We start from the raw sequence: 18,100 nt of genomic DNA, 5'->3' as shown, positions 1-18,100 counted from the left end.
CTGCAAAATGAATATCCCTTAAATGGAATAACCAATTTAAATTAAACCGCCTTAACTTCTTGCGACAAAAAGTGTTTAAACACCTACCAATGCATTGATGAAGAAATTTTAGATCCGAAAATATAATATATTATTATATTATCTACCGAAAACTCGCGCAGAGATTAACGGACACTTATTTCTCAGTTATGAACACTCTAACCGCCACAACTCATCAAACAAAACAAGCATACATGCTCGTAACGAATATTTTGCTGATGATGAAAAGAAAACACGACGATTAAATGAATAATTGAAGTCTGAAAACGCATGGCGATTAGAGAGACGCGTTCGCGAACCACGCGGTGAAACGACTGCTGTATGCGCTGCGCGAAGCCAAGTACAAGGCAGGGTACGTAGCGATAAGCGATAGCGTACGTAGCGTCAGTCGAACAAAAAAGTTGTTTATACACAAACGTAGTGGTAAACACGTAGTTGAGAAGACGAAAGTAAAATTCACAATATTGAAATAACACACATACACGAAATCTATTTTACTTTCAATATTTCTCGGCATAAGAAAAGAATATATTGGTTTTGGGATGCAATAAGGATGAAGAAAAACAGGAATTTTTAATTTACCAATAAAAATAAATAATTTATTGTTTTCTAATTGTCTTTGCATAAGTTTACTGTATACCTAAGTTAAATTCTTAATATACGCAAAATTTCCTATAAGATAAGCTAGCTAAAATGAAAATCTAATAGTAGATTATGAAATATTGGATATATATCTCTATTAGATAAGAATATAAAATTATTTAATTTAATGAAGTCGAAAAATGCGACTAAAATTGCTCAAAAGTGAAATTTTTCAATTTCAATTGCTCATTTCTTTCAATTACAAATATCTCGTAAATTAAAAGAGATAGAAAGGAACAGATGCAGATTCGTAATCTTCGGAAAATTCTCTATAAGGCTAGTTAAAATAGAAATTTAAAAGATGAAATTTTAATTTTTGATGACAATTTACTGCCACGATTTTCAACAAAGTGACTTTTATTATTGAATATGGAAGATTGAAAAATGCTCTATCAGACCGAAATTTAAAATAATTTAATTTAATGGGTAAAAGTCTAAAACCGCGACTGAAAGTGCTAAAAATGACAATTTTTCAATTTTCTCGCAAAAAATTTCAACACAGTGGAGATACAGAATTAAATTCCGCATCTAATAAAATTATTCCGAACTTACGTAAGACAGCGTTCGCGTGTTATAATAAAAACTACAATGCCTAGCGCAAAAAGAGTACAAGTGCGTATATCAATTTTGAAACTGGGAAATACAAAATCAAATTCCGCATCTAAGAAAGTTATTCCGAACTTACAGTAAGACCGCGTTCGCGTGTTATAATAAAAAACCACAATTCATAGCGCAAGAAGTACAAGTGCGTATACACACAATTGTACATATAACTCGCGTTACGGAATTTTCTCGCAATAAATTTCGATTCAGGGAGATACAGAATTAAATTCCGCATCAAAGAAAATTATTCCGAACTTACAGTAAAACCGTGTTCGCGTGTTACAATAAAAAACTACAATTCATAGCGCAAGAAGTACAAGTGCGTATACACACAACTATCAATATTACTCGCGTTACGGAATTTTTTCGCAATAAATTTCTATACCGGAAAATACAAAATTAAATTCCGCATCTGGAAAAATTATTCCAAATTTACTGTGATATCCCGTTCGCGTGTTATACTATAAAAAACTACAATTCCTAGCGCAACGAATACTAAGTCACACACACACAACTTTCAATATAACTCACATTACGAAATTTTATCGCAATAAATTTTGACACAGGGAGATACAGAATTAATTCGGTAACTAGGACAATTTTTCCGAAGTTACTGTGACACCGCGTTCGCGTGTTATACTAATAAAACTAGAATTCCTAGGGCAACAAGTACTAAGGCACACACACACAACTTTCAATATAACTCGCGTTACGGAATTTTCTTGCCATAAATTTCGATACCGGGAGATACAGAATTAAATTCGGCATCTAGGAAAATTTTTACGAAGTTACTGTGGAAATGGAAACTGATGGAAATTTAAAATAATTTAATTTAATGGAGTAAAAGGCCTAAAACCGCGACTGGAAGTGCTAAAAATTGCAATTTTTCAATTTTTGACGATAAAAAGAAACGAATGGCACAGTCTTAATTTACGGAAAATTCTCTATAGAATAAGTTAGTTTAATTGGAAATCTCGAAAATGAAATTTTAATTCATAAGAAAACGTCACGTTCGAAACCGTATTTAAAAGTAAAATTGGACATTTTCATTTTCTATTATTTTAATAAATGGAAACAACATAGGGCAACGGATTGAAAATTATTAATCTACTGAAAATTCTCTATACGACAAAGTCTTAAAATAGTGCATGCTGTACTTCAGCGAGGCAAACACGGTCGCAACAGTTCATGATAAGACTACCTGCTGCCCGAACGCGCAAAGCCGGCCCAAGGATGGCCGCGACGACTGCCCGCGCACAAATTGCAATAGACCCGATACATGCGAACTAAACTAAACTAGAAAAGCAGAGCGAGGCGCGAAAGGATGGCAGCGACAACACTCGGCAATCTTGGACGTTGCTATTCGCACGGCGTTAAAGAAAGTGGAATAATGATAAATTAAAATTCTATTTATGTAGTTTTAAATTCTTATGATGAAAGATTAATCGTTTTATCATCAAATATTTAAGTGACATATAAATGTTACTAAGATGAGGTAATGAGGAATATTGCAATCTAGGTACACTACACTAACACGGCAAACAGTTACTATAAATAATGAAATTATTTTACATACCGGTTATGGAAGACGGTATATCGACGGCAAGTTGGCGAATACTGAAATAAATGTGAAACAAAACATAAGCTACAGCATTTTGTGCTATGTTGTAATGAATCTGAGTTCCGTCGGAACTCAAACTTTGAATTAAAATTCTTGTCATTCGCATAATAATCATAGGAATAACAATATTTACCAGGTAGCACATCCATGCTCCCATGATGATGACAAATACGTTTTTCACAAGTCAATTAATTATTAGCGTTCATAGCTTTGATATTTTCATCGGCCATCGCCCGACGGCAACGGACTCACGCACACGTCAATAAATTAAACACGCAAAATTTACAATTACGAAGATTACACACCTGATAAATAGCTTATAAAAGATCAGACACGTTTATGGACACTAATTATCACCGGCTATCAGTAAATATAACACGATTTACCGAACATACATCAAAGAATAACACAAGTCGAAAGTGTAGAATGTGCGCTCGTCGTTATCGCACCGTTTGAACAAAACAAAATCCTCTCGCTGGAATATTTCCAGGTAAACCTACATTGTTACGCCATCTGAGAACACCTTATAGTACCTCACAAAACAACAAAGTGTTTCAAACAGTGTGGCGCGCATGTGTGTCAGTGCGAAATTGTCTATGAGGCAGTGAGTTGTCACGTTAAGTGCGTAGCAGCGAACATGTGAGACACGTACAAGCAAGTGCGCATGCATTGCCCTCTCTAAATAACTAGCAAATTTACATAAAAATGCAATAAGTCAAATCTATATGACGCATGATTTCAAATTTAATCTATCAAATAGCAAACACAAATCACAGACTGTTAAGTCTTTAAAACGACATGATGATGATGATGATGACAACACATAAATCAAGTGTAAATAGAGTTATTGTAATTACAATAGTCATAATAGTCTTTGTTGTCGAATTCATGCAACAAATAAATACACCCCGACGGCGAATTTAATTCCGCATATCTTGACGCCGCGCTGAAGTTATTGAGTCGCCAAGGTCGCGTGAAAACCAAAAATATACTAACATTTAAAGAAAAAGGTGAAAAATAACACCTTCTATGCAAATTTTCGCGTGTTGCATGTCGAATTCCGGCAACAAATAAATACAACCCGACGAAGAGTATAATTCCGTATCTTCTGACACCGCGCTGAAGTTATTGAGCCACCAAGGTCGCGTACAAACCCGAAAAAATACTAACATTGAAAAAAGTTGCAAAAATCGCCCTTTTATGTAAATTTTCGCGGGTTGCAGGTCGAATTCCTGCAACAAACAAACACCACCCGACGGATAACTTAATTTCACATCTCTAGACGCCACGCTAAACGCTTCCAATCGGCAGTAATAATTTTTAAAGATATCAACAAATTAACGCGAGGGCACAAGAACACTTGAAAAATAACCTTTTTGCAATTACTAACGGTGCAACCATATCTCCATCAACAAATAAATATAGCCTTATAGAGAATTAAATTCTGTATCTGCAATATCGCACTCAAGTTTGTGTAAGATCTTGTCCGCCGGCAATAATGAAAAAAAATCGAAATATAATTACGCGAACACGAGTCACTTCTACCACCACCCTTATACGGTGCCCTGAACACGAGTCACTTTCACCGCTGCCCTCGTACGATGCCCTGAACACGAGTTACTTCAACCACTACCCTCGTACGGAGCCCTGTACATGAGTCACTTCTACCGCTACCCTTATACGGTGCTATGAACACGAGTCACTTCTACCGCTACCCTTATACGGTGCCCTGAACATGAGTTACTTCAACCACTACCCTCGTACGATGCTCTCAACCGAGTCACTTCTACCGCGACCCTTATACGGTGCCCTGAACACGAGTCACTTCTACCGCTGCTCTCGTACGATGCCCTGAACCGAGTCACTTTTACCGCTACCCTCGTACGATGCCCTGAACACGAGTCACTTCTACCGCTACCCTCGTACGATACCCTGAACACGAGTCACTTGTACCGCTACCTTTGTAGGGTGTCCTGAACACGAGTCACTTCAACCGCTACCCTCGTACGGTGCCCTAAATATAAGTCGCTTCTACCGCTGCCCTCTTTTAAACTAAAATCGCAAGCGACCAACGGATCAAAGAATATGAAAGATTGAAAAATTCTCTATCAGGTAAAATTGAAAATAATTTTATTCCGTGAGGTATATGCGATCAAAACTAAACTGAAATATACTGTATGCAATATGAGCAGATGGCAACGCGACACAAAATTGTTGTTATACACAAACGTTTGATAAATTTGAGCAATGTTTGGTTGATGCTAGTCCTATCAATGAATTATACTGTAAATAAAAAGAAACCAATTTTCAAAATTCTCCTAAAATGAAAATGAAGAACCTCTCAGTGAGATGAAACAAGAATTGTCCATAGCAAATTCTTATTTAAGAATTATTCTCGACCTCTCTTATTTTCCCAATTTGAATACCTTATCTTATAGAAAATTTTCCAAAGATTAGAATCTTCAATCCGTAATAATTCGACTTAAAAAAACGAGACAAAAATGGGATAGGGATGGTTAAGGCGAAATTCCGCTGTATTGCATCTTCAAGTTCAACTCTTGCGCTTTAGCGAGCGAAACAGTTAATTTTGAGATGTATCAGCCGAGTGCGCGACTATCTCATCTATTTGCAACACGCACTGGAACGCGATAAATCAAAACAACGAAAATACAATTTGATGGAGGACGCAGAAATTAATATGAAAAATATAATTTAATTATAAACTTACCAATGCCCAACTCATGGACTCCAAGGCACGGCAAATACTGTAAATAAAAAAAAGAAAACATAAGTTAAAACAAAAATATTTCATATGACTTAGTAATATTATAATCACACAGTGGAGAAAAACAAACAATCTATGCTGTTTTGTTAAAATTATTTACATCAGCACGATGGGTCATCCTAATGATGAATATCAAATCAACATGAAGGCGTATATAAATGTATAACCGGCATTTATGGACAATAAACGCGCAAACAGTAAATAGCATTACTATAGACGAAATTAAATAGTCGATTGATGATCGAATATACTGCGAATTTGGAAAGTAGATGGCCGGACAAAGAATACGAGTCGCGTAAAATATTGGATCAACCAGATACCGGCACGAAACTGGCTGCAAACTGTGCAAGCAACGACGTGACAGTTTATGATAAGAAAACAAGAGATGCGCATAGCCAGTGCGTCGATGGCACGTGACCTTGTGCGGGAATCGCTTTGGCGCGTTACCAGCGATCAAAACTAAACTAAAATGCGCCAACATTCGGCGTGAGGGGATCTCATGCGTTGCATTCCACGCGACGAATGCGATAAGAAAGTGTAAGTTGTGTTCAAAACAAATACAATTCTCGTGTCGAATGCTCGCGCTTGCTGATAGCTACAGAAATAAACAATACATGTCTATTTTACAATTTTTGTTAATGCTAGTGCAGCGGCGTAGCGTGCCTTGTCGGGGCCCCGTATAAAAATTTTTTGGAGGCCCTTATATGGAGGTAAAAGTTTTTGCTTACACACTTTGGGGGCCCCAGTGGCTGGGGGCCCCGTATAATTGATACGGCAAATACGGCGGTAGCTACGCCCCTGTGCTAGTGCCATCTATAAATAATGCAAATAGTAGTCCCGGAATTTGGATTAAAAAAATTAATAAAAATTTAAAATCCGAATTATGTAATTCAGATTTCTTATATTGAAAGACTGCCCCATTTTACACAAATTATTTTTGTGATATTTAATTCGATAGAACAAGACGGAGTAAAGATTAAAATGAACGAATCGCAGATTCTTAGTCCACGGAAAATTCTCTATAAAATAAGCTACTTAGATTGAAAATCGACGAGATGAAAAACGGTGTATACGGTGCTCTAAATACGAGTGATTAACACTTGAAATCTTACCTTCTTTAAAAATAGACGGAAACAAAATATGGGTCGTCAAAATCCATAAAAACTTCATACGTACTTATTCCATTATAATATAATCCAATTTATCGGATGAAAACCAAAAGAAGGTGATGAGCCACGCGGTCTCACACAGGCAGCTGCGGAAGTTAACGTATCGCCGACGGCACATCACTAACAAGTGACACTTAATAAACGTTTTACAAACGCCCCAGAGCGAAACACAATAAGCACAAATTACGTTGCATTCCAATTAAATGCAATGCAAATTATCGAATTATATTTTCGCGACCGACCCGACGAGAAGAACCAGCTCGACTAAACACAACAACGTATACCTGCGTTATCTATGCATGTGCACTCTAAACCGATGGCGCGAGGTATTGACCGCAGCGATATCAGAGGTCAATGCTGTGCGATTCAAAACAAAACACCTACATTCATTATAAAACTATTGTATTTTAACATAAAGGAAAATATTTGAAAAGTATTTACAAAGTACGTTCATAATACACATTCATCAATTAAAGTACATTATTAATAGTTACAAATACTTTCCGGCCACTATTGTAATATGTGTCCGCACATTATTACTGATATCGTGAATATTTTGCTACATTTACCTATTATTGCACTAATACGTTTTTAACTTTAATATACAAGTAATTACAAAAATCTCTTCAAGTCATCACAACTCTTCAGCGAACACATTCAGTCATTAAAACAATACACAACTTCGTTATACGCAACTTCATCGTCTTCAAAATGGAATTATCTTACAATTGTGAATAGAAAAATAATATCGTTAAAAGTACGGATAGTTTCCTGACTAATGGACAGAAGGCAAAAGCCAATCGACCGTTCGAATTAAACTAAACTAACCAAGCGCTAAATTAAGTAGTAATCAAGTCTAGTTTGGTGCATTTATAACTAATGTAGTAATAACTGGGACGCAAATACCTTAGAAATTAGACATTATAATAAAACAACCTTACAATTGCCAAAACTTAAACAAAGGTACCGAGTATATTAATCATCGTGCCGTTTGCAAATCTCAATACGTTAATAAGTGATGTGTGGCTTTGATTCATTTACGCATACGTATGTACAATTTACTTTTGTACTTTTGCATAGATACAATTACCTAATAGAATCACTGTACAATTAAAAAATAAAATATGTAAACAAAATAATAACAAAAAAATGCTTTGTTCAAAGTACTGTACTGGAATACGGATACGTTTGCATAACGCAATTAAAAACGAAAAACCGTCAAACAGTGAATAGAAAATAATTATGCTCGTTATTCGCACTTGACTTCCAGTGTTGATTGCTTGTTATGCTCGTTTATGGTTGTTGTTTTGTTCGTGGCGTGCCAAGAATATAACGTGTGCAAAGTCGCCCGCATTAAAAATATAGACATTCACGAGTACGTAAAATATATGTAACGATATGCATCACAGTTGCTAAGAATACTTATTTAATTGAAGGGAAATCATTAAGTTTCACCGAATATTAATTTTTTGCCCACAAGTCGGAATTGTATAAAATGTATAGCATGCAAATGAATGCGCATTTATTGCTTGCGCCTTGACTTTCAATTTTTAACGTTTAACGCATTTCGCATTAGTCATGAATATAAGTAGTATGTATTTATGATGACACCTCGCGCTATCGCTTTTACCGTTTTAAGTTGCCCTACATACTTAAAAATGATTATGATCACTGATTCATATGATTCATACATAGAAATAAATAGGATATGATCGGTTTGTGTACATTTTAGACGATTAATATGAAAACTTTCAAACAAAACAACAAATAATAAAGCGCGACGCATAAATAAATAAATATTCCGTTACCCGGCCAGTTAATTAATTAAAAACTGGCAATTAAAGCTTGGTGTGTTTGACGGTGTCCGTCCAATAATTCTGAATAGTCATGGCCTCCAGACTGTTGAGGAATGAATCGTTGTCAAGACTGTACATCTCCTCGGAGTTGTCCTGAAAAGATAGGAAAGATTAGTCATGCTTTTATTCGGTGTCCAAAGGCGATTATACCCTCACTGATGTGTCGTCGATGTAACCGCTGGAGTCGAGATTACTGCTGCGGTCGGTGAGTACTTGCGGCCGATTGAAACCGCGATTCCGGTACCAAACGTAGCTGGCACCGCAGACAAGCGCGACTAGCATCACACAACCCAAAGTGATACCGGTGATACCAGCGGCGGATAATCGGCCGCTATCAGCAGCAGGAGCTGAACGATCAAATGCTGTCATGGATTCGTTGTCAGCCTCTTTGTACGCCGTCTCCAACGTGGACAACGTCTCCTCCTCGGTAGCATTAAACGTGCTACTCGCGCTGGTTACGAGTGTCTCTATCACAGACGATGTCGCATTCGTCGCGTTCTCGCCTGCGGGAAGCAACATGACGCTCGCGTTGGTGATGTTTGCATTCGAGGGTGGCAGAGTTGCAGGCTCAACAATCGCCGCCGGCGGAGGGCTTTTCGTCGAGTTGGATACATTTTGCACCACAATGATTGTGGCATTGCTTGTGGAATGTTGCGTTGATGATTCAACATCACTCTCCAAAGTTTGCACATCTGTTTAAACATGCAAAGCATGTAAAAATTAAACCATTGTTAAGGTTGATGATGACAAATCTTTGTTTGTATTAATAACAATCGAAATGAACAATCGAAACAAAAACTCACATAATTATTTAGTGAGCAACAAAAACATGAAAAATGCACAAATCTAGCCTAATTACAAGGCGTGTGCTTAGACATTGAAACGCTCGCTCATGAAGAAAATTGCGACATTGTTGAAACTCGAGAGGCTCACCTGAGGTGTAAACAATGAAGATTGTTATCCAGAACCAATGTGTGTACCAAAACAGTATCATGACGCCATGTAAATAACGAGCGCTTTTCACTGAAAATGCGTTGGAAAGTCGCGCGATCACCCCGCGACGTTGGCACTTAATTTATTTACCATTTACTGACCGTGTGATGCAAACGAGTACTTCACCTTCACCTATGTTTGGCAATCCATAGTAATGCAAGACGCTTTTGTGCAGACGATGTTCGCGCGCGTACTGCAAGCCGAACAAAAGACGACGCACTGAGCTGATATTAAAATGATTACAACCGTGCACGGTTACTTGGGAAACGAATGGAATTAGCACTGCCCTCGTCCTACCGTAATCGAATTTATCGTTTATATTGCGCGCAGTGGCTGACTACACTAGCAAGCGACGGCCGATCAACAACAATTACCTGCTGTTACTCATTGTCATGTTTACGTGTGTGGTGTGTGCGCGATGTGCAGCGATGTAGAGAATTAGAATGGGAGATTTTCACAGGGCGATCGCGATACGCCATCCGCACAAGAATGATTGCAGTAGGTGAATGACTATGTGCGAATGAAAATTATTATCCTGTGCGCTAGATATCTTAGTAGTGGGGAAATGGATCATATACCTAAATATATTTCCACAAAGAAAATAATTTATAAGAAATTATCCGCACATTTATTTAATTCACAGTCAGTTTTACGTTTTGCATGTTGATTTAAAATTGAATTGATTTTGTTTGTTTATTTTTTTGGATGCTATCGGATGTTGTGTAGATAAGGCAAAAAGAGAATGTGATAGATAAAATCCTTGAAATTTGCTTGTAGTCTTTTGTTATAGGCAACCAAACGAACAAACGCAACTTCAACTTTTAAAATCGCGCAAAACTATGTGTATTTAACTGCGGCTAAACATCGTTGAATGATGACTCACCGAATGAAAATGAAATAAAGCGCAGTTTTATAGATTTTTCTATTTAGTATTTGAAATAACTCCATTCAGTCTTTTATAATAACATAGAGTTTTACATTATTACCATTCATATTATTGCGAAATGCAATCGAGTATACACACAGTACACTATGGATACACTGTGCATGCACACCTAATATTTACAAATTATGTGACTGTGTAGCCAGTGCAAAATAATAATATAAATTCATTCGATGATTTGTCGACGAATACATACATACATATACAGTTAAAAAGTACATAACAAACAATATATAAAGTCTGCTGATACATATTACACTTAATGATTACAATTTGTTTTCTTCGTTTCTTCAATTCTTGTTACTTTGCTTTGTGACTGACTGCGCGTGCGAATGTTGCGCTCGAAACAAACACACTCATCACATACACACACTCGAATTGCGTACTCTTCGGTAAAAAAAGCTATGAATCACACTGGCGTTACAGGCGCGCGCTCGCGCGGTTTTACAAAATGAAAATTATTACAAAGTCGAGGATTCTCCTCTTATCGAGGGGAGGAACTCTAGCAACGAAATGCAGACCAAGACAGACATTGACAGTGACAATTAATCGTCATCATCGGCAAGGACGGTTACAATTCGTATTCGATTACATAATGCTTTTTTTTTTTTGCTTTCTTTACGCACATTCAACTGATAAAACGACAATCATATTATATAATATAAAAACGTATAAATCATCATCATCATCATATCATATCATCACGCCTATCATGTTGTATTATGTACAGAATCCTCGAGTTTGGTTCGTTTGTTTCTCATTTTTGTTCAGCGAGTAGTAAAACATCTAAAATTATAAAATTACAGCCTCAAAACGTTGCGTTCTGGTTGATACTCGCCCGAAGCAAGAACTTCGAGAGGGTTGTGCTTTTCAGGTGTGGTCGAAGAGAGGCAGAGAAGGCAGAGAGCAAGAGATGATACGGAGATTTAGAAGAGCGACAGACTTGTGAATGAAGAAGAAGAGGAAGAGTGATTCTTTGGCTGTGGCTGGACAATAAACAGAAATGCACAGCCTTCGACACGTACACAGACCACGGCACACGAAACATAAATGGTTGGCGATACAAATTTCGAACACACCGATGATTGAAACGTCGCAAATAAACGCGCTACCATACACCCTGCTGGCTTCCTTCGCGCGCGCCGAAGCGCCGGAAGACAATCATATCATGATTCATGATTGCGATAAACAAATTATAAAAATATTATACCTGTACAAGGAGATAAATATAAGATAGATTCATTATACAATCATTTTAAAAAAGCATTCTCTTGTTTTAAGATTAATTAGACTTAGGTTTGTTTGTTTGTTTGTGTTTTGTTTCTTACGATGATAGTGATGATACGTTGTGGGGGAGGCAAATTACTCGCATGCGCATACACCTTTCCGTCCGAGTTCCAACTAGATGATGGTTTGAAGCCGAGATGTCTCGAGTTGATGCCAAAGCGTTAATTGACGATGTATGTGCATGTACTGTTATTACTTTGTTGCTTACTTACATTTACGTACGGGCTAAACGCTCAGGAATTCTTATAGGACAGGCGCGAAGACAGCAAGCGCAGTCTCTTCTCTCAGCAGATTGGTTGGTTGGTTGGTGGCGGGGGATCATAAAAATATCGTACACGAATTTCTTACGTCCTACAGCTTCCGCAACTTCCGATACTACTTTGGATTTGGGGTAGAAGGGTGTGTTTTTTGGTGTGTTAGAGAGAGAGAGATAGAGATAGATAGATAGAGAGAGAGAGAGAACGAAGGGAGAGACAGCACGGTTCACTCATTCCTACCAGAGGCACTTGAAGTCACTGAGTGCGCACCGCTCCAGACACCGAACGACTAAAACGGCAATCCAACAACATACATACAGAACACACACAGTTGTTCTCAAAGTTCGCATTTTGGGGGGCGGGGGCTGCTGGGTGTGAGGGGGAGATATGTATGGGGCTTATGTGGTCTAGCTAACACCTCGCGCTCGTACTCTGACTGCGGCCACGCCGCTCAGCAGGCCAGCTCCTGCGGTGCCGACGGCTGCATCGGCGAGAAGGGCGGTGCCGAGGGCCGCGTCAGGTCGGGCCAATATCACGGCTGCGTCTCACCCATGAAGTGCTGCACCTGCTCGAGCTTGATCGCCAGCCGCTGCTTCTGCGAGAACTCGTCCTCCTCCAGCGTCACCGTCAGCTGTTCGTTGTACTTGACTGCGTAATTGTACAGCTCATGCAAAGCGCAGTTCGTATTGAACTCGGTGGTGTGAAGCTGCGCCGAGGAAAGAAACAAGCGATTTACAATTAGCGCACAACAAGCAAATAGATGATGATTGAAAAATTGGAGCAATGATGACTTACCCGCGACTCCTCGGCAAGCATGGCGTTCATGTCCTGATCCGAGATGGCCGGCATTAATTTAATGTCAGAATAGTATCTCTCCACCCATTCCTTGTATTGCGGAATGTCTTTAGCGTACAATAACTTAGAACTAGGGGAATCTTTGCCTGAAATGTAAATTCAAATTAAAAACCCGCTCAAAATGCTAAAATAAAATAAATTTACCCAATCGATGATCGGACGTGGAACACGAATCCATAAACGTCTGCGCGACAACGCTCAGACACGAGTCGACAATGTTCGACTTGTGAATGTCGAAGACAAAGTTGGGATTCTTGATCAGATTCACCCAGAAACGCAGTGGCAGCGAATTGCTCTTCCACGTGTGCACGACCTCCGGATCGGAGATGCCATGTTGAATGGCCTGGTCGTCCAGGAAGTCGAACATGTACTTGATGGCGAGTGGTAACGCTGAACCGCGATGCGCCGTGCTGAATATCGTCTCGAACAAGTCGTCGACGAACTTCTGCATCGTACCTTTGGTGGCCAGCAGACGCGTGAGGTAAATCTCCGACACCATTTTATTGCCACGCTCGCCCTCACGCTGCGCGTCGGCATCGTGGTGCTTCACAAGATGCCAGCAACGCACATCCTGGTCATGGTCGGTGTTGAGCGGACTGGTAGCGCGGCTCATTGGTGGGCTTGCCGAGCTGAATTTGCTCAGATTGAGCGTCTCGTACTTGTGCGACTTGTCGTTCTTCTCGGAAAAGATGCTCAGATTGTAAATTGAGCTCTGCTTCGACACCAGATTCAAACCGGCGCCGTCCTGCACGCGGTAGTGTTGCAGAGTATTGCGTCGCTTCCAGTTACCTTCGGTCTTTGTCGTTGTGTCTTCGTCGTATAAAATTAGTCTGCCGGACGTACCCGTTCTCCATTCTTTAAAGAAACAAAATTTTTCATATTTTAACACCGCTATGAATATAATTATTTGTTACTCACCCAAATCTAGGTCTTCCTTGCGTGGTCGTTGCGAACTAGGGGTCGCCCTGTAGATACTATCTAAGGATTTTTCTTTTACTTGGCTAATCGTATCACAATCTAATACTTTTACAGGAACATTTTCGGTGTTGTGATCCAATCCACCAACGAAATTGGTTTGTTGAGATATAGAAACGTAAATTGTCTGCAAATAAACAAATAAGTAACTAATTTATTAACAAATTTTATGGTATATGCTTACCATTGGTTTAAAATCTATGGATTGTCTTATCAACTTCTCCTCGCTGAGAGAATACCTCGCCTCGGAGGTGATCGAGTCCACTGGGCCCTTATCGACCTGCTGCTTCATAGCTCTGAAGAGCATAAACAGTGGCTCGCCCGCGCACTCGCGCAGAAACTTGTACAGCAGGAATGTGAACCATGCGCTGAGCATCTTTTCGGCAACACTCTCAGTCCGCCGCAGCAACAGCTTCGGATGACTCTTACCCTCCATACACTTCTCAATCAAATCCGCAAGCAGAGTCTTCAAAATATCCGTGCAGTACTCCATTTTGCTCTGCAGTGTGACCATAATCAGACTGGCGACGTTGACGCGATCGCGCATCGAGAAGTAGCGATTACTCTCCAGTGTGCGGATAAACAACAGCAAGAACGTCTTGTTCATGATAAGCTGACCGAACAGACGCAGGCCTTTATCTTTGCGGAGTAATTCCGGCCGATCCCATTGTAGTACAGCGTGATCGTCCACGTTCGGGAAGAGTATTTTCATTGCATAAGTGCGATAGTCCAAGAACGGTATACCACCCGAGGTGAGATCGCCAGTCAGATCCGTCATCTCAGTTTGTAACTCAGCGAACGCCTCCTTACACTCGGCCGCCACACGCAGTTCGAGAATATCCATCTGTTCCTGCATGTTCTTGAGCACGCGATTGTTTTCAGTCGATTTGCGTCTGTACGCAATGAGGAAGACCACAAAGACAATGACAATCACCACGGCTACCACACAAACAAAGTAGACGACTGGTTTCGAAAACGAAGCGTTGATGCCTTGCGGTGATGAATAGGACAAACTCCCAATATTGAACTTCAACGATCCGCCAACAATGACAACCACCTCGGGGAGGACTTCGCCATTTACTTCTCCGTTCTCGCCGTGACCGGGCGGTTGAGTTTCCGGCGGACGGCAAGTCAACTGTTGTCGGGAGAGCGAGGTGACATTGCAGAAATTATTGCCGATACGAACCTCTACATCAGACTCTTGGCACGCCCTATCGATATTCAGGCCGTTGATGTTGAGATAATCAGACTTGTAGTATTTGACTTCCTTATCGAAGGGTTCGAACACAGGGTTGGGATAGAGCAGGAACGGATTGAACTCCCGATTCAGCGTTAGATTCTGCACTCCAGAGACGTTGTCCATTCGGAAGCCGTACTCTAACGCAAGCGGTGAGTCAGCATCCAATGTCGTCAGTCCTTCAATCTCAATCACAGGACTCTCGCAAGTCATGCTTGTATTGCTTATAATTGTGCACCGCTGTTGAATACAAATAGGATTAAAATTTCACAAAATACAACCAAAAAAAAAAGTTGTGTATACTTACACTAACAAACATTTTCTCCTCATAGTAGACATACATTTGCGGATTCTGAATGTAGGCCAGGTTTTTACCAGTCACCGAGATGTTAATCCCACCCGCCGGAATACCCTTCGGCTGTTTTACCTGACTGGCAACCCCCGATTCGACCGAATCGATGATCGGGTCCTCAACGTACTGAAACAACTCGTCCTCGCAGAAGCGATCGCCCTTGTCGAACTTCATGCGCAGCTTGCCGACGCTCGGCTTATCGCTGGCGCTCGTGATGCAGAGCGCCTGATTTTGGTCCGTGCTAAAAAACACACACGTCAGATATATCGTGTCGCATATGGTGCGGTGAAACCCTTGTCGATCGGACTACTTACGAAACTATTCTACATGGAAGATCATTGATATACGCCTGAATATTGCTACCAGCATTCATATACATGCCTGTGATTTTCAGCATGGTGCCGCCGCTTTTCGGGCCGTACTTTGGCGAAATGCCCTTGATTGCCGGATCGACAAAGCGGTAGTGTGTCTTGGACTCGCCGCGATAGTCCTCGACGCGCACGACGACGGGCCCTTGGCGCGGCTGGTTGGTACCGGGCCCGTCCACCTTACACACGATGCGTTTGGTCTTCACGTAGAGCTGCTCGTACGGCTGGCAGTTAATGCCAGCGATCGAGACGCCCGTGTAAATATCCTGAAATTGCTTGCCGAGATTGATGCCGTCGATGGTGATATTTGTATCGCCTTCCCACGGGCCCAAATCGGGCGTGAACGAGAGAATCTCCGGATTGGGGCACGTCTGTTGCCGGTTCAGCCAGACAGCCGAACCGCGCTCACATTGGTCTTTCACTTCGCACCGATCCGAACTCTGGCACCATCCGCATTCATACTTTTCCGAGAGCGCCAAACACATACCGCAGTTATCCGCCATGTCTCGGCAACGATAAATCACAACTAAAATCAAACATTTTTAACATCCTACCTAGACAAACACAAACAAAGAAAACAAAAAAACTTACTGTGAATATTATCAGGATTATCCAATGGTTTCGAACCGCCCCAAATCACAGCAAACGTCGCGGTAATATTAGGCGCCCGCGACGTGTAGGAAAACTCCATTTGATCGCAGTAGATCGTGTCACCCAAAAGATGCGCATTCACACTAGTGACACGTCCCTCGATGTTAAACTGGCAGACAAAGCGTGTTTGTACAATAAACTGCCCAATGATATGCACCTTCACCCGGATGGCCTTCTTAATTCCGGACGCGACCAAAATTTCCGGCGAATTGCCCACGGTGGCATTGATCGTCGGACAGAAGGCCGGTCCTGATCGATAACTTGGTCCCACGCGCTGCAAGCATTCCACATTATCGTCAAAGTACCCCTATCGCAAAAGTCCGCGCAACTTACATTAACTCCAGTTACAAGAATATCATTCCGGCAATTCTCGGCAGTGTCATGTGTGCACCGGTGTCCGTCCACGCACCAATCGCAGGGGAAAGACGAGGAGACGCATTGCGTGCATGAGCTGTACGTGTTGCAGTCAAAGAAGGTGAAGTTCGTCGCGACGAAATCCGTCCCCGAATGCATGCGCACCGAGAGCTTCGCAGTAAAGTGATCTGAAACGCCAGTATGCAGCACCAAATCACAAACGTGAGCCGAGCAAGGAAGGAAAATCAATGAATAGGGTGGAATATCTTACGTTGTCCTGGTGGGATCGACGGCAGCGAATCAGTCCGCGGGGTCGTGCAGTTCACGCCGTAATTCTTCTTCGTCGCATTCGTCAGCAGGACTTTGTCCAACGCTGTGAACGCGCATTGAAATTGCCCAGGTAACGTGGGCAGGTTGTCGATTTGCAGATCCAGCTATCGAAAAAGAACCACACACATTTTCCGTTTGACTCAAAAGTCTAAGAATAAATAAATCCGCTTACAGTGCGTGCAGTGGTGCGCTGCAGTTGATTCGGAGTTACCGTGGTGATGCTCGTACAGCGCCCGCCCTTGCTGATCCAGTAGAGCGGATCCTTGGCGGCGTCCATGCAGTCCGAACGCAGGCTACACCTGTGGGTGGTACACGCAAATGTCTAGCAATTAATGTAATTAAGGAGGGCGCAAACTGTCGCCGTTTGGCTGAAATTTTACGCGCCGGAATGTTTCGAGCGAGCGCACATTAGTGCTCGACGACTAATGTCAGCGCTAAGTGGTCGAAATTACAATTCACAAACGCCACACAACACTACTACCACCATCACCATCTCTTTTGGTGGGTTAGTTGTAGGTGTGCGCGTGTGGACAAAATGCTTACTTGTTTTCCAGGGAGCACCAGCCACAGTACGGGTCCTTGACGTTCAGGCAGTCCAGGCACGATTTGTACACGCTGCATTCCTGTACTTTGACCTTTGATACCTAGAGAGCGAACGAAGAAAGACGGGTGGATGTTAATTTCACATTGCCAAGATGTTCGTACACCTCAGTGACGAACAATGGGGAAATGGCCAAACAATGCCACACTAAAATAAGCGGTAATTAAGTGACTACGTGACGC

The 18,100-nt window shown here is 41.1% G+C and overlaps 2 protein-coding genes across 3 annotated transcripts in view; both read right to left on the bottom strand.

The window, feature by feature from the left end:
* Positions 1-7,244: 7,244 nt before the first annotated feature.
* LOC135797678 (uncharacterized) lies at positions 7,245-10,219 on the bottom strand. Of its 2 annotated transcripts, none has more exons than XM_065310158.1 (3): positions 9,649-10,219; positions 8,866-9,407; positions 7,245-8,808 (listed from the first exon to the last, which is right to left on the bottom strand). In XM_065310158.1, the coding sequence occupies exons 1-3, from the start codon at positions 9,707-9,709 to the stop codon at positions 8,698-8,700; spliced, it is 714 nt and encodes a 237-aa protein (XP_065166230.1). In that variant the 5' UTR covers positions 9,710-10,219; the 3' UTR covers positions 7,245-8,697. The 2 variants fall into 2 exon arrangements, with proteins under 2 accessions (XP_065166230.1, XP_065166231.1); XM_065310159.1 differs by having other exon boundaries at positions 8,872-9,407; positions 9,649-10,218.
* A 397-nt stretch (positions 10,220-10,616) lies between these two features.
* Positions 10,617-18,100, bottom strand: part of LOC135797674 (plexin A3-like) — a 26,593-nt gene continuing 19,109 nt past the window's right edge. Inside the window, exons 6-17 of the mRNA XM_065310154.1 lie at positions 17,861-17,961; positions 17,490-17,616; positions 17,259-17,421; positions 16,967-17,175; positions 16,574-16,907; positions 15,929-16,508; positions 15,570-15,855; positions 14,210-15,502; positions 13,969-14,152; positions 13,195-13,905; positions 12,991-13,136; positions 10,617-12,901 (exon numbers count right to left, since the gene is read on the bottom strand). Of these exons, the coding sequence (XP_065166226.1) occupies positions 12,728-12,901; positions 12,991-13,136; positions 13,195-13,905; positions 13,969-14,152; positions 14,210-15,502; positions 15,570-15,855; positions 15,929-16,508; positions 16,574-16,907; positions 16,967-17,175; positions 17,259-17,421; positions 17,490-17,616; positions 17,861-17,961 (4,308 nt within the window). The 3' untranslated portion in view covers positions 10,617-12,727. The remainder of the gene's footprint in view (positions 12,902-12,990; positions 13,137-13,194; positions 13,906-13,968; positions 14,153-14,209; positions 15,503-15,569; positions 15,856-15,928; positions 16,509-16,573; positions 16,908-16,966; positions 17,176-17,258; positions 17,422-17,489; positions 17,617-17,860; positions 17,962-18,100) is intronic.

This window comes from Atheta coriaria, unplaced genomic scaffold, assembly GCF_025399875.1.
Source record: "Atheta coriaria isolate IRGN ID8LTWV9N9 unplaced genomic scaffold, Caltech_Dcor_3.1 hic_scaffold_8_pilon, whole genome shotgun sequence".
NCBI classification, from domain to species: domain Eukaryota; kingdom Metazoa; phylum Arthropoda; class Insecta; order Coleoptera; family Staphylinidae; genus Dalotia; species Dalotia coriaria.
This window is presented reverse-complemented; position numbering and strand designations above follow the sequence as displayed.

Bases quoted from the DNA above. Each gene is read 5' to 3' on its own strand.
- LOC135797678 (XM_065310158.1), bottom strand. From the start codon at position 9,709: ATGATACTGTTTTGGTACACACATTGGTTCTGGATAACAATCTTCATT. The intron at 9,408-9,648 runs GTGAGCCTCTCG...ATGTTTAAACAG, and splicing joins CTTCATTGTTTACACCTCAG to ATGTGCAAACTTTGGAGAGT. The intron at 8,809-8,865 runs GTATAATCGCCT...CTATCTTTTCAG, and splicing joins TCGACGACACATCAGTGAGG to GACAACTCCGAGGAGATGTA.